The 13,624-nt window shown below is 35.7% G+C and overlaps 1 protein-coding gene across 11 annotated transcripts in view; it reads left to right on the top strand.

Annotated features, from left to right (window-relative positions):
- ADAM32 (ADAM metallopeptidase domain 32) overlaps positions 1–13,624 on the top strand; it is a 168,674-nt gene that overhangs the window by 49,705 nt on the left and 105,345 nt on the right. For all 11 annotated transcript variants that reach the window (XR_013825545.1, XM_079909326.1, XM_079909318.1 and 8 more), the window contains 3 exons: positions 58–129; positions 563–729; positions 6,031–6,112. Coding sequence is in view for 10 of the 11 variants with exons in the window: in XM_079909326.1 (XP_079765452.1) it covers positions 58–129; positions 563–729; positions 6,031–6,112 (321 nt within the window). In the remaining variant the exon portion in view is untranslated. The remainder of the gene's footprint in view (positions 1–57; positions 130–562; positions 730–6,030; positions 6,113–13,624) is intronic.

The following is a 13,624-nucleotide window of genomic DNA, read 5'->3' as shown; positions in this document are numbered from 1 at the left end:
CTCAAACATATTACATAACAAATGATATTTAAATTTTAAATTAATTCTGTTTTTCAGTATGATTACCTGGGCTCTGATAGCATGATGGTAACAAATAAAGTCATCGAAATTATTGGCCTTGTAAATTCGGTAAGTATTTTCCTTTTCATACTAGTTAGGAAAATTCATACTAGTTTTGAAATTATAATTTGCATTGCCTTGACATGGCATTTCTTTTTTTAAAAAATTTATTTATTTTATTTATTTATTTTTGGCTGCGTTGGGTCTTTGTTGCTGTGCGCGGGCTTTCTCTAGTTGTGGTGAGCGGGGGCTACTCTTCGTTGCGGTGCGCGGGCTTCTCATTGCAGTGGCTTCTCTTGTTGCGGAGCATGGGCTCTAGGCGCGCAGGCTTCAGTAGTTGTGGCGCATGGACTGAGTTGCTCCGCAGCTGACGTGGCATTTCTGAATAAAGTTATCCATATAAATTGAGGGTGGATTTGTCAAAAGATTGAATTAATTTCTTGGTTATTATAAAATAACATAAAAATTATTTTTTTCATGTATTTATCTCTTCTGTTTTTAGATGTTTACGCCATTTAAAATTACTATTGTGCTGTCATCTTTGGAATTGTGGTCAGATAAAAATAAGATCTCTACTGTTGGTGAGGCAGATGAATTATTGCATGCATTTTTAGAATGGAAAAAGTCTTATCTTACCCTAAGACCTCATGATATTGCATATCTATTCATGTAAGTATAATGTTTCGGTCTTCTTAGAAATCAAAGATTTGTGATATTGATGTAGCTTAAATTAGGGAATTGTTGTTCATTTCTGACTATTCATACTTTGATTATCATGCACTCAGTCAGACCTCATGCTGTCTTTCTGGTTGTCAGACAATAAAAGAAGATTGCTAAAATTTATTTCTGTGCTTATCAACATTTACTATTGAGGAGATTGATATTTCAGGAAGTTAAACCAACTAAGGACTCTTGATGGTGTGTCTAGGTTTTGAATCCACAGTTTGTAACTCCAGAGCCCATAATCTTAATCATTACATAAAGAGATGGCATTTATCTTGTGAAGTTTATATCTTTGTTATGAGTTTTGATCAAAGCCTTGGTAAAGTAGGTTAAAATATTTTATCCTACTGAATTTTCTGCATTATTTTTAAATGTTAGTTTTCTAAACAATCAATTATAACTGTATACTTATAATTTTATTCATATAAAATTTACCAGCAATTATGATCAGCATGTCTTTCAATAAATCTGCATATACATATTTTTAAGTTGGCATGATAATATCAATATTTCCAGTTTATAATAGGGTCTAAAAGTTGTGTGTAGTTTATTTAACTAGTTCTTTAATAATTGGTACTTGGCTTGATTCCAATATTTTATTATTTTAAAAAATCTTACAGTGAAAAAAACCTTGTGTGTGTCATTTATATATGTGCATGTGTATCTACAAGGCAGATTCCCAGGAGTAATATTTCTAGGTAGTATAATTCTAATTTTGATAGCTAATACCAGATTTTGGCACTGATTTTAGTGCTTTGCACACTTATCACTAACGTATGAGAAGGGTCTGTTTCCCCACAGTCTAGCCACCAAAGTGTATGGTCAAGTTTTTCTTCACCTTTGGTACCTGAGAAATGATATATTGGTATAGTTTTAATTTTCATTTCTTTTTCATGAGCCTGATGGTAGATAGCTAGATATCTAGATAGATAGGGATAGATGCATTTAGATACCAATTTCAACACAGATATAGATAAAAAGATAAATTTCTTTGCCTTGCGATGAGAAGTAGTTTTCTTTCTTAATTTGTCTTTTGACTTGGCTTCTTGTGTGTGTGTATTTTTTAACTGCCATACAAAATACTTTTATTTTTAAGGCAGGATTCATGAGGTTTTTATTTGATGGTTTCTAGAGTTTGAGTCATAATTAGAAAGGCCTTCCCACTTCATGGGTGTGAGGGAAGTTTTAAATTTATTTTCCATGGAAATTTTAGAATCAACCTGTCTAGCTCCTATTTTTTAAGACTGTTGAATTTATAAATTGAGCTATAGAGAACTGTTTAGTCTTCACATCTCACATTTTGTCTTTCCAGTTTTTGGTCATTCAGAAGTTAATTTCTCATAGGTTTTATACATTTATTGATAACTTTTCTTAGGTATATTGTCTTTCTGGTTGCTGTTGTAAATGTGTCTTCTGTCTGCTAAATATATATTGTTTTGTTTGTAAGATTACCTTAATTTCATATTGATTTTATATCCTATTGCCTTACTAAATTTCTTTGTTTTTAATCATTCTTAAGTCTATTACATTGGTTTTTTCACTCATATAATTATACCATCTGCAAATACAGGTAGTTTTATCTCTTGCTATTTAATTTTATATTTTCAGTTTCTTTCTCTGTTCTTATTGCTTTGGCTAGTTTAACACAGTTTAAACTAGTAGTAGTAATAATGGTAACATGGGTCATGTCTGTTTTATTCTTTACTTTAGGGAATGTTACCTCATTGAGTAATACTTTTTAGCTTTGGGGGCTAAAATGTAGGTTTGGCTCTGTGTGTGTGCACAGGCATGTTTTAGAATTTGAATAATAGTAGGGCAATATTCATAGATTCATACTATACCAACAATTTGAAAAATAATCTTTCAGGGACTTCCCTGGCAGTCCAGTGATTAATACTTCTCCTTCCAATGCAGGGGTTGTGGGTTTGATCCCTGGTCAGGGAGCTAAGATCCCACATGCCTCAGGGCCAAAACACCAAAACATAAAGCAGAAGCAATATTTTAACGAATTCAATAAAGACTTTAAAAATGGTCCACATCAAAAAAATCTTAAAAAAAAGAACGAAAAATAATCTTTCAGCTTTTATAGGGATGACATAAGATACTCTTATTGGCATTCAATAGAAATAATTATAGTGATATATTTCCTAATCTTGAACCATCTTGCATTCCTAGAATAAATCTCAATTTTGACATGATGTATTATCCTTTTAATAGGATGTTGAACTTTGATACAGTAATAAGTGAAATTGGTGAGAGCATTTATCCCACTAGAAATGTAGAAATGATGGTACAGTCAGTCTCCTTGAACTTGAATAATACCCCTTCTTGATCCCTTGATGTTATTTTAATGCATCAACATACTTTGCATATGAGTGATGTCCTAGAATAAATACTATAAAATTACGATAAATAACAGTAATTATCTATTATTTTCTGGTCTTTGTACTCCAGAAATTTGTACTCCAGAAATTTATAATCTGGTTTAGGCCCTACAGTAGGAACAATGAACATAGCAAGCTTAATTTTTTAACCGTTTACAATCTGTCCTTTATTCAACAAATGTTTATTGAGATAATATTGCATAGTGATTCAAATTTAAACTCTGGAGGCCAACTGCCTGCATTTAACTTCAGCCCTGTCACCTAGGGCAATTGATGCTCTCTGCCTCAGTTTCCCTATATTTGCTTTTATTAGTTTTATTCATTTACAGCTTTATTGAGGTATAATTGACAAATAAAAATTATACATATTTAAGGAGTACAATGTGATATTTGATATATGTATACATTGTGAAATCATAAGCTAATTAACATATACACCACCTTACATAGTTAACATTCTTTGGTGTGTGGTGAGAAATCTTAAGATCTTCTCTAGCAAATTTCACATATACAGTGCAGTCTTATTAACTGTAATCATCATGCTGTACATTAGAACTCCAGGACTTATTCAGCCTACATAACTGAAACCTTGTATCTTTGACCATCTCCCCATTTCCTCCATCTCCCAACCCCTGGCAACCACTATTCAACTCGCTGCTTTTATGAGTTGGATTATTTTAGATTCCACACATAAGTGTGATCATACAGTGCTTGCCTTTTTATGTCTGGCTTATTTCACTTAGCATAATGTCCTTCAGGTTTATCCATGTTGTAAATGTCAGGATTTCCTTCTTTCTTGAGGCTGAATTATATTCCACTGTATATATACATCACATTTTCTTTATCCATTCATCTCTCAATGGACGTTTAAAAAGTGGGCCTCTTTGGCATCATCTTGCATGGCTGGCAGTATTCACTGTACTCTCACCTTCCCTTGTGGGAGAAATCATGGCTGGAGGCAGCTCTTTTGGCACTGAGCTGTGCTGCCTTGGGGGAATGGTGACATGGGTAAAGTGAAACAGTTTTTACCTTCTTCAATGTGTCTCTTCTTGGATTTTTTGCTCCAGTGTGGCATGGGGCCTTTCCTTGGGTCTTGGGCCACATCTGTGGTTGTTTGTCAAAATTGTTGTTTCTGTGGAGAGATGAGGGCTAAAAAACTCCTATTCTGCCATCTTGCTGATGTCACTCCAGAAGATTAATGTTGGTACATTATCTCTACTTGTTTATAGTTTACAGGAAGAAGAAACAATGAGAGTGAGAGCAAGAGCAAGAGTGAGAGAGAGACTCAAAGTAACATATAACAAAAGGGCCAAGTTAAAGACGTGCTAATCAAATTAGAAGTGAGAAGGCAGATTGAGGAATTTTTAAAAAATATTTATTGTTTTTACTTAATATAATTAATTTTTAAAAAATTTTTGGCTGTGACGGGTCTTAGTTGCAGCACTTGGGATGTTCGTTGCAGTGTGCAGGCTTCTCTCTAGTTGTGGTGTGCTGACTTACTTGCCCCATGACATGTGTGATCTTAGTTCCCCAACCAGGGATCGAACCCTCATGCCCTGCATTGGAAGCAGATTCTTTACCACTGGACCACCAGGAAGTCCCAGGAATGTTTAAATTCAGTGAAAGGAGGTGGAAAGCATTCCAGGTTATGGAAACAATATGCCTAGAGACATGGGACTAAATAATAGTTCTTTTCAAAGAGTATGGAATTCATAGTTATAACTGGAGCTGAACCTCTGGAGGAGGGGAGGGATACAAGAAAAGTTGAAGGAGTAAAACAGTAAATCTTGATAACTGATTTGATGTGGAGACTGGGTGGCCGTATTAAGTAAAAAATAGCTATTATTGAATCCAGCTCATCAGGAGTATGCATAGAGTTAGGGGGAAAGTCTTATCTATTGGGAGAACTATCTTGAATGAAGAAAGAGTGTAAACAATACTTTCATATTGGAATGTAAAGCCAAAGTTGGGTGTTAAAGGCAAATACTTGGAAACAAGTGCTTATGTATAAGCAATATCAGTGAGGCAGAATAAGGGAGCAGTGGAGAGACAGTGCAATTGTGAAGTGCAGTGCAGTTGAGACTGAGGAGGCATTTCAAACTGAGAATTGCGTACCAAGCTTTTTTACACACGTCTTGGAATGTTCGTTTTGGCTGGGGCTCTAAAGATGGCAGAATATGTTTGGAGCATCTATATCTTAGTGGTTGAGAGTATGGCTCTGCATTCAAACTGTCCAAGTTCATATCCTTCAGCAGCACTTACCTGTGCTGCCCTGAGCAAGTTACTTGTACTTCCCATCTGATGTTTGATTTGTTCAGTGGGGAAAAAATAGTATCTAATTCACTGGCTGGATTTGAGGATTAAATAGAATCGTTTATGTAAATCCATGAGAATAGTGCTATTATTATATGGCAGTTTATACGGACTCTTCTTCTGAAAGCAGAAAAAAATAATGGTAAGTTGTAGAACAATAAAATCATTCCAGTGAGAAAATGGTGAGCTTTTCTACATTTGAGTGAAAACTTTTAATCCATACATTAAAACTATTTGTCATTGTAATTCAGCAAAATGCTTTTGATTGAAGTGTTTGATCAAGGCTTTAGTAACCCTAACCACACGTCACAAGAACAGTAAAGTCATCAATAACTTGGATCCATTGGATACGTTTTAGGAACCCAGATTGCTTAATCTCATTTAATGAAGACTACTTTACAAATTTGAAGCAGTTAACTCCATACGGAAAGATTGTACTTCAATTTGCTTCAGACTAGAAATTTATGAACTACAGACAAATTACTAGCAGGAGTTATCACATGTGAATTGTTTGTCAAAATTAACTATAATTATATACTTATTTATTTAGCTATAGAGAGTATCCAGATTATGTGGGAGCAGCATTTCCTGGAAAGATGTGTGTTACCAGTTATTCTGCAGGAATTGCTTTGGTATGTAATTATTTAATCTTATTATTTGAAAAAAATACATTTAAAAATTACCCAGTATTACAGCATATATTTTATACACTTCACATTTATATCTACATTTAGAGATTGCATTTATATTCCATCACTCTTAGAACTTTGAAGTATGTAGAAGGAATAGTATTCTGAAGTACAAGTGTCTTATTGCAATTATTTGGAAGTTAAAGTGGAATAAAAATATAATAAATACACACGTATCCCTTATTATATAGAAGAGTGTATTATGAAAAATTATCTGTAAAGATATTTCTATAACCAAAATAGATTTTTTTCTTGTAGGTATAAAATTGGAAAAATAGTCTTATGATAAATTAACTTCAAAATCAAAGCAAATGATGAACCCAAACGTATGATAAAAATCTGTTAAAATGTTTCAAATTCTTCTACATAATATTTAAAAGAAACTTTTATGTCTATTTTAAATATTTATAGTTCTGATAAATATTTTATATTTAAATAAATTATTGGTGTAATTAGATGCATCACTGATAGAGAAGTAATTCATTGAGCCTTTCCCCCACCTATTCATCCTTTTTAAAAGTAGGTTTAAGTACTATATAGTATTTTTAAATTACAGAGTAATTTATGTTATGCATGTCCATTTTTAAAAGAACATATAGAAACATAAAAGGAAACATATAATCTGGCGTCTTCCCAGGGATGAAGCAATAATCACTGTTAACATTTTGATTAATATGTATCTCGTACTTTGAGTTTTTATCTGTTACTGTGGCTCCCCATTATATGTTTTTGCAAAAATGGGATTTTGCATACATATTTTTATTTCTGATACTCTTCCAATTATTTTTATTACAGAATTTATGCATGCATGCATGTATATGTAAAATTGTTTAAATTGTAGCTATACAAAGCAAAGTTTGTTAACAAAACTCTCTTCTTTATCCCCTTCATGAAGTCCTGTAAGAATTTATAATTTCTATTTAAATTCTCTGGTAGTTAAGTTTATTTATTTAAAAAATATATACTTTGACACCTACTTTGATTAATAAACTTTAGACAACATTGGTAATATTATCTTTGACATATTTAATCCACTCTATTTGTCATATATATTATGACGTTTTTATTACTTTATTAATACTTATAATAGTAATCTATATTAAACACATTCTTAAATATTATATGTATATGCATAATATATGTAATTATATATTATAGATGTTATACAATATATAATACACAATAATATATAATATATTAAATATTATTGCATAATATATTACCATCTTAATGTATTTATGTTTTTATTTATATTATTTTAAAAATTCTTTTTACCTTATGCAAAGTCCATTGATTATTTGCTATGAAAAATGAGACATGTAAAATAGTACACTTCTCATAACCATTGTTAAGAGTTATAAAATTTATAATTTATTTTATAGAACTTTTGTGCTTTGTCTACAGGTTGATTTTTAAGTTAAATCAATAAATATTTTATGGTATTATGAATATAAAAATGATATTAACTCTGAATCAAGAAGTAAATATGTTGCTATTCTGGTAAAGCTTTGATGGCCAAAAGAAGTCTTGTCAATTTTTTTCTAACTTATTTTACTTCTGTGGGCGGAACCAACTGCCACAGAAAATTAAACTTCATCTTCCTTTTCTTGGAATTCTTTGCTCTTTTTCTGGAATAACTCAAGTTTAAAAAATTTTAGACACAGTGTATATAAGTGGCAAACACTGTTATTTTATTAATGAAAACACTTTTGCTTTCCCTCCACATTTGATTGGTAATTTGGCTAGGCTTAGAATCCTAGTTCTAACATCCTTCTCTCTCAGCATTCTGAAGATTGATGTATTGTGTTTTTGTCAACTCATTATGAAGTGAAAGGATGGCAAGGAAATTGAGGGTGTTTGTAAGAGAATCTGAACTGCTTAAAGGAGGAGAGAAGTCAGTAAGGAGGTTAGGAACAGTGAAAATGTAGGAACCATGGTTTGGTTGTGCTGATGGGTATGCAGATTGTTGTAGTTGAGGTGCTATTGGAGTTATCAGGGGAGACAGCAGGTGGTCAGGATGTGGGATGCACAGAGATGACGGAGGGCTTGCAGTTATTGATAAAAATCTGTTGACAGGGTCTAGAGTGTGAACCATAGGAATGAGTGGGTGAGGCAGGATGTAGGATAGAATTATTAGAGGAGTTGAATTCAAGGAATGATGCTTTTACAAAGCTTTCGTACTTATATTTTTATAAACCTTTATATTTCTTTGTTTAAAAGCTCTTATACTTTTACCACAATTGAATATGTCTCTGAACAAGAATTGTTTTTTATGCTTTAAACATAATATAACTTGTATCCTGCTGTATCATTCTGCAAATAGATTTTTTTGGTTTCCACTTAAAATTTTGAGATTTAATGGAATTACAGTTAATTTTTAAAAGGCTTTGTTTTTTAAGAGAAATTTTAGGTTCATAGCAAAATTAAGAGGGAAGTACAGAGATATCCCATGTAGTCCCTGCCCACCCCCACACATAACCTCCCTCACTGTTAACGTCCACACCAGAGAGGTGCATTTGTTACAGATGATGGACCTACACTGACACATTACAACCACCAAAAGTTCACAGCTTACATTAAGGTTCATTTTGGTGGTATACATTGTCTGAGTTTTGACAAATATATAATGACATATATCTAGCATTATAGTGTCATAGAGAGTAGTTTCACTGTCCTCAAAATCCTTTGTGCCTAGTAAATTTTTTGCATTGGTGCTTGATACTTTATTATATTAATGCCACACTGTATCCTTTATGATTTTCATGGGAATTTTGGTTGTTTCTATTTTTGCCATTACGAACAATATTTAATAAACATCTCTATACATAACTCTTCCAATTTCCATTTGATCTTTTTGTAAATTGAAATGTACTTGACGTACAACATTATGTTAGTTTCAGGTGTACTACACAGTGATTTGACATTTGCATACCTTACAAAAAGTCATGACAAGTCTAGTAATTGTCTGTCCCCATACAAAGTTAATATTATTGACCTTATTTTATATGCTGTATATTATACCCCCATGGCTTATTTATTTTATAACTGGAGGTTTGTACTTCTTAATCCACTTTACCTATTTCACCACCACCCTACCCCCTCCCCTCTGGCGGCCACCCATCTGTCTTCACTACCTGAGTTTGTTTTCATTTTCTTTTGTTTGTTTGTTTTGTTTTTAGATTTCAAGTACAAGTGAGAGCATACATATTTGTCTTTCTCTGTCTGACTTATTTCACTCTGTGTAATACTCTCCAGATAGACCTTCCATGTTTTTGCAAATGGCAAGATTTTTATTGGGGGGGTGTATAGTTGTTTTACAATGTCTTGTTAGTTTCTGCTGTACAGTGAAGTGAATCAGCTGTATGTATACATATATCTTCTCTTTTTTGGATTTCCTTCCCATTTAGGTCACCACAGAGCATTGAGTAGAGTTCCCTGTGCTATACAGCAAGTTCTCATTAGTTACCTATTTTATACATATTAGTGTATATATGTCAGTCCCAATCTCCCAGTTCATCCCACCCCCCCACCCCCTTTCCCCCCTTGGTGTCCATACATTTGTTCACTATGTCTCTATTTCTGTCTTGTAAACAGGTTCATCTGTACAACAAATGGCAAGATTTTTTAAATTTTTATTTATTTATTTATTTATTTATTTATTTATTTGTAGTACGCGGGGCTCTCACTGTTGTGGCCTCTCCCATTGCAGAGCACAGGCTCCGGCCGTGCAGACTCAGCGGCCATGGCTTATGGGCCTAGCCGCTCTGCGGCATGTGGGATCTTCCTGGGCTGGGGCACAAACCTGCGTCCCCTGCATCGGCAGGTGGACTCTCAACCACTGCGCCACCAGGGAAGCCCTAAAATTTATTTTTTATGTTTTTTGACTTTTTATTTTATATTGGTGTATAGGTGATTAAAAATGTTGTGTTAGTTTCAGGTTTACAGCAAAGTGATTCAGTTATACATATGCATGTATTTATTCTTTTTCAAATTCTTTTCCCATTTGTGTTGTTACATAATATTGAGCAGAGTTCCCTGTGCTATACAGTAGGTGCAAATGGCAAGATTTTATTGGCTGAGTATTAATCTACTGTGTGTGTATGTGTGTGTGTGTGTGTATACATATACATACATATATATATATATGCATGTATGTATATGTATACACACACATGTCATATCTTCTTTATCCGCTCATCTAACAATGGATACTTAGGTTGTTTCCGTATCATGGCTATGGTAAATAATGCTGCAATGAACATTGGGGTACATATCATTTAGTATTAGTGTTTTTGTTTTCTTTGGAAAAATACCCACAAGTGAAATTGTTGGATTATATGCAGTCCAATTTTTAATTTTAAGAGGAACCTCCATACTGTTTTCCATAGTGGCTGCACCAATTTACAGTCCCATCAACAGTGCACAGGGGCTCCCTTTTCTCCACATCATTGCCACCACTTGTTTTTGTCTTTCTGATGACAGCCATTCTGACAGGTGTGAGGTGGTTTCTCATTGTGGTTTTGATTTTAATTTCCGTGATGATTAGTGTTTTGAGCATCTTTTCATGTGTCTGTTGGCCATCTGTTTGTCTTCTTTCGGAAAATGTCTATTCACGTCCTCTGCCCATTTTTAAATCAGGTTTTTTGGGGTTTTTTTGATGTTGAGATGTGTGAGTTCTTTGTATATTTTGAATATTAACCCCTTATTATATATATTGTTTGCAAATATTTTCTCCCATTTAGTAGTTTACCTTTTAATTTTGTGGTTGGTTTTCTTCACTATGCAAAAACTTTTTAGTTTGATGTAGTACCATTTGTTTATTGTTACTTTTATTTTCCTTGCTTGAGGAGACAGGTACAAAAAATCAGGGAACATGATAACTTCAACTTTGTTCTTTATCAAGATTGCTTTGACTGTTCTGGGACTTTTGTGTTTCCATACAAATTTTAGAAGTATTTGTTCCAACTCTGTGAAAAACGCCATTGGTGTTTTGTTTTTTTTCCCGATACGCGGGCCTCTCACTGTTGTGGCCTCTCCCATTGTGGAGCACAGGCTCCGGACGCGCAGGCTCAGCGGCCATGGCTCACAGGCCCAGCCGCTCTGCGGCATGTGGGATCTTCCCGGACCGGGGCACAAACCCGTGTCCCCTGCATCGGCAGGCGGACTCTCAACCACTGCGCCACCAGGGAAGCCCCCTCAGCTTTTGTTCGTTTGGGAATCATGGTCTCTTCTTCATTTCTGAAGCACAGTTTTGCTGGGCATAGAATTCTTGGTTGACAGGTTTTTTTCTTTCAGTATTTTGAATATGTAATCCCATTCTTTCCTCACCTGAAATATTTCTGTTGAGAAACCTGCTGATAGTCTTATGGGGGTTCCCTTGTATGTAACTTGGTTTTTTTTTCCTCTCTTCTTTCAAAATTCTTTCTTTGTCTTTACTTTTGACACTTTAATTGTAATGTGTCCTGGTGTAGCCCTATTCAAGTTCAACCTATTTGGGGTCCTTTGTGCCTCATATACTTGGATGTCCATTTCTTTCCCAGTTTTTGGAAAATTTCAGCCATTATTGCTTTAAATATACTTTCTGTCCCTTTTTCTTTTCCTTCTGGAATTCCCATGATATGGTTATTGGGGTGTGTGTGTGTGTGTGTGTGTGTGTGTGTTTGTCCCATAGTCCTGTAGGCTTGCTTTCTTTTTCATTCTTTTTTTATTTTTGCTCCTCTGACTGGATAATTTAAAATATTCCTGCCTTCTAGATCACTGATTCTTTATTTTGCCTGGTTGAGTCTACTGTTGAAGCTCTCTATTGAATGCTTCAGTCGTGTTTTTCAGCTCTAGGATATCTCTTTTTAATGGTTTCTGTTCCTTTGTTGAACCTATTTTGTTCATTCATTGTTTTACTACTTTCATTTGGTCATCTGTGTGTTCTTGTAATTCACTAAACTTCTTTAAGGAGATTATTCTAAATTATTTCTCTGACACTTCATAGATCTCCATTTATTTTGGGTTAGTTATTTTGCAGCATTTTTAGTTTGATTTGATGGTGTCACATCCACCTGATTTTTCTTGCTCCTTCATTCCTCACTTTGGTACCTGTGCATTTGAGTTATTGGTCTCCTCTTCCAGACTTTACAGGCTCACTTTGGCAGAGACTGTTCTTCACTAGTCAGCTCAGTTTAGGTTTCTGGACATGTCCTTGGACAGGCAGGATCTATTTTTGGGCAAGGCCACTGCCCAACCTCTGAGGTCAGGGGAGGGGGTACCACTGGCTATTAACTGTTGGATAGGACTGATAGTGAGGTTCCCTGCCCAAGAGAGGCAGTAGGATATACTCTGCGGTTGTTTAGATTCACTGGTCAGGCTTCCTAGAAGGTCAGGACAGGGAACTTTACTCAGCAGTAGCTGGGAGGTGAATTAGCTTCCGTGCCCTGACAGGGAGCACATGACCTGCATGGCTCATTGTTTGTGGACCCACATTAAGCAGACTGTGCCCTTAATTCCTTGGACACATGGGGCCACTGGGTTTTGCTCTGAAGATGGGGAAAACCATGGGCTGTGCTCTCTGTTCAAGTGCCACTGTAAGCAGGGTTGTTGGATGGGCAGCACAGCTTCCTGTGTGCTCTGGCTAGATTCGTTGGTTGGGCTTTCTGAAGGCTATATGTAGCAGTGGGAAGGGCTATGAATTTGTGTCCTTGTCCAGGTGTATTGGGAAAACCAGCTTAGCTCTTTGTTTGTGGTCTTGACTCAATCTAACTGGCACTCCAGGTTTCCTGGCCAAACAGTGCCACAGGCTTTGCTCTGTGAACAATCAGTTCTGCCTGCCATACTCTCTGCTCAAGTGTTGCTGCACTATGCAGCTACCAGGTGTTCTGACCAGGCTTCTGGTCAGGGGGAGCCGGGAGCTATACTAGGCATTAGGCAGGGCTATGAACAACTCCCCTGACTGGGTGGAGGTGGGTAGTGGACCAGGTTCCAGGGCTGGCAAAGCTTTTCATCTGAGGACTCAAATCAGGCATTCCCATACCTCATTGACTTCCCTTGTCATACTGTTCCACTGTCCTGGCTCTGCAGATGAGCACAGCTGCTAGTTGGCACCTACAGGTGCTATAGATGGGAACTCGGCCTGCCAAGATGCAAGCAGTGATTGCTGCAAGCCCTTCCTGCCTTCTCTGTCATGATCAGATTCCCAGGGGTCAAATCTCACTCATCCTTTGTGATTCTTATGAGGTAAGATCAGAGTAGGGGCTCCCAGAAGTGATCCACAATACTAGGGGATCTGGATGTCCACTCTAGGCTCTTTTCCCACTTGAGGGACCGTAGGCTCTGGGAAGACCTCTCGGTGTGGTGCTGCACCAGTCTTGGGGAGGGGCAATGCATTCAGTGTATATCTGCTCCTCCTAACCTTCTAATGAGGTCTGTCTTGGTCTCTGGTACAGGGGCTGCTTCAGCCTCACCTCC

This window comes from Stenella coeruleoalba, assembly GCF_951394435.1.
Source record: "Stenella coeruleoalba genome assembly, chromosome: 21".
Classification (NCBI taxonomy): domain Eukaryota; kingdom Metazoa; phylum Chordata; class Mammalia; order Artiodactyla; family Delphinidae; genus Stenella; species Stenella coeruleoalba.
The sequence above is the reverse complement of the archived record's forward strand: the minus strand, read 5'-3'. Positions and strand labels throughout refer to the sequence as shown.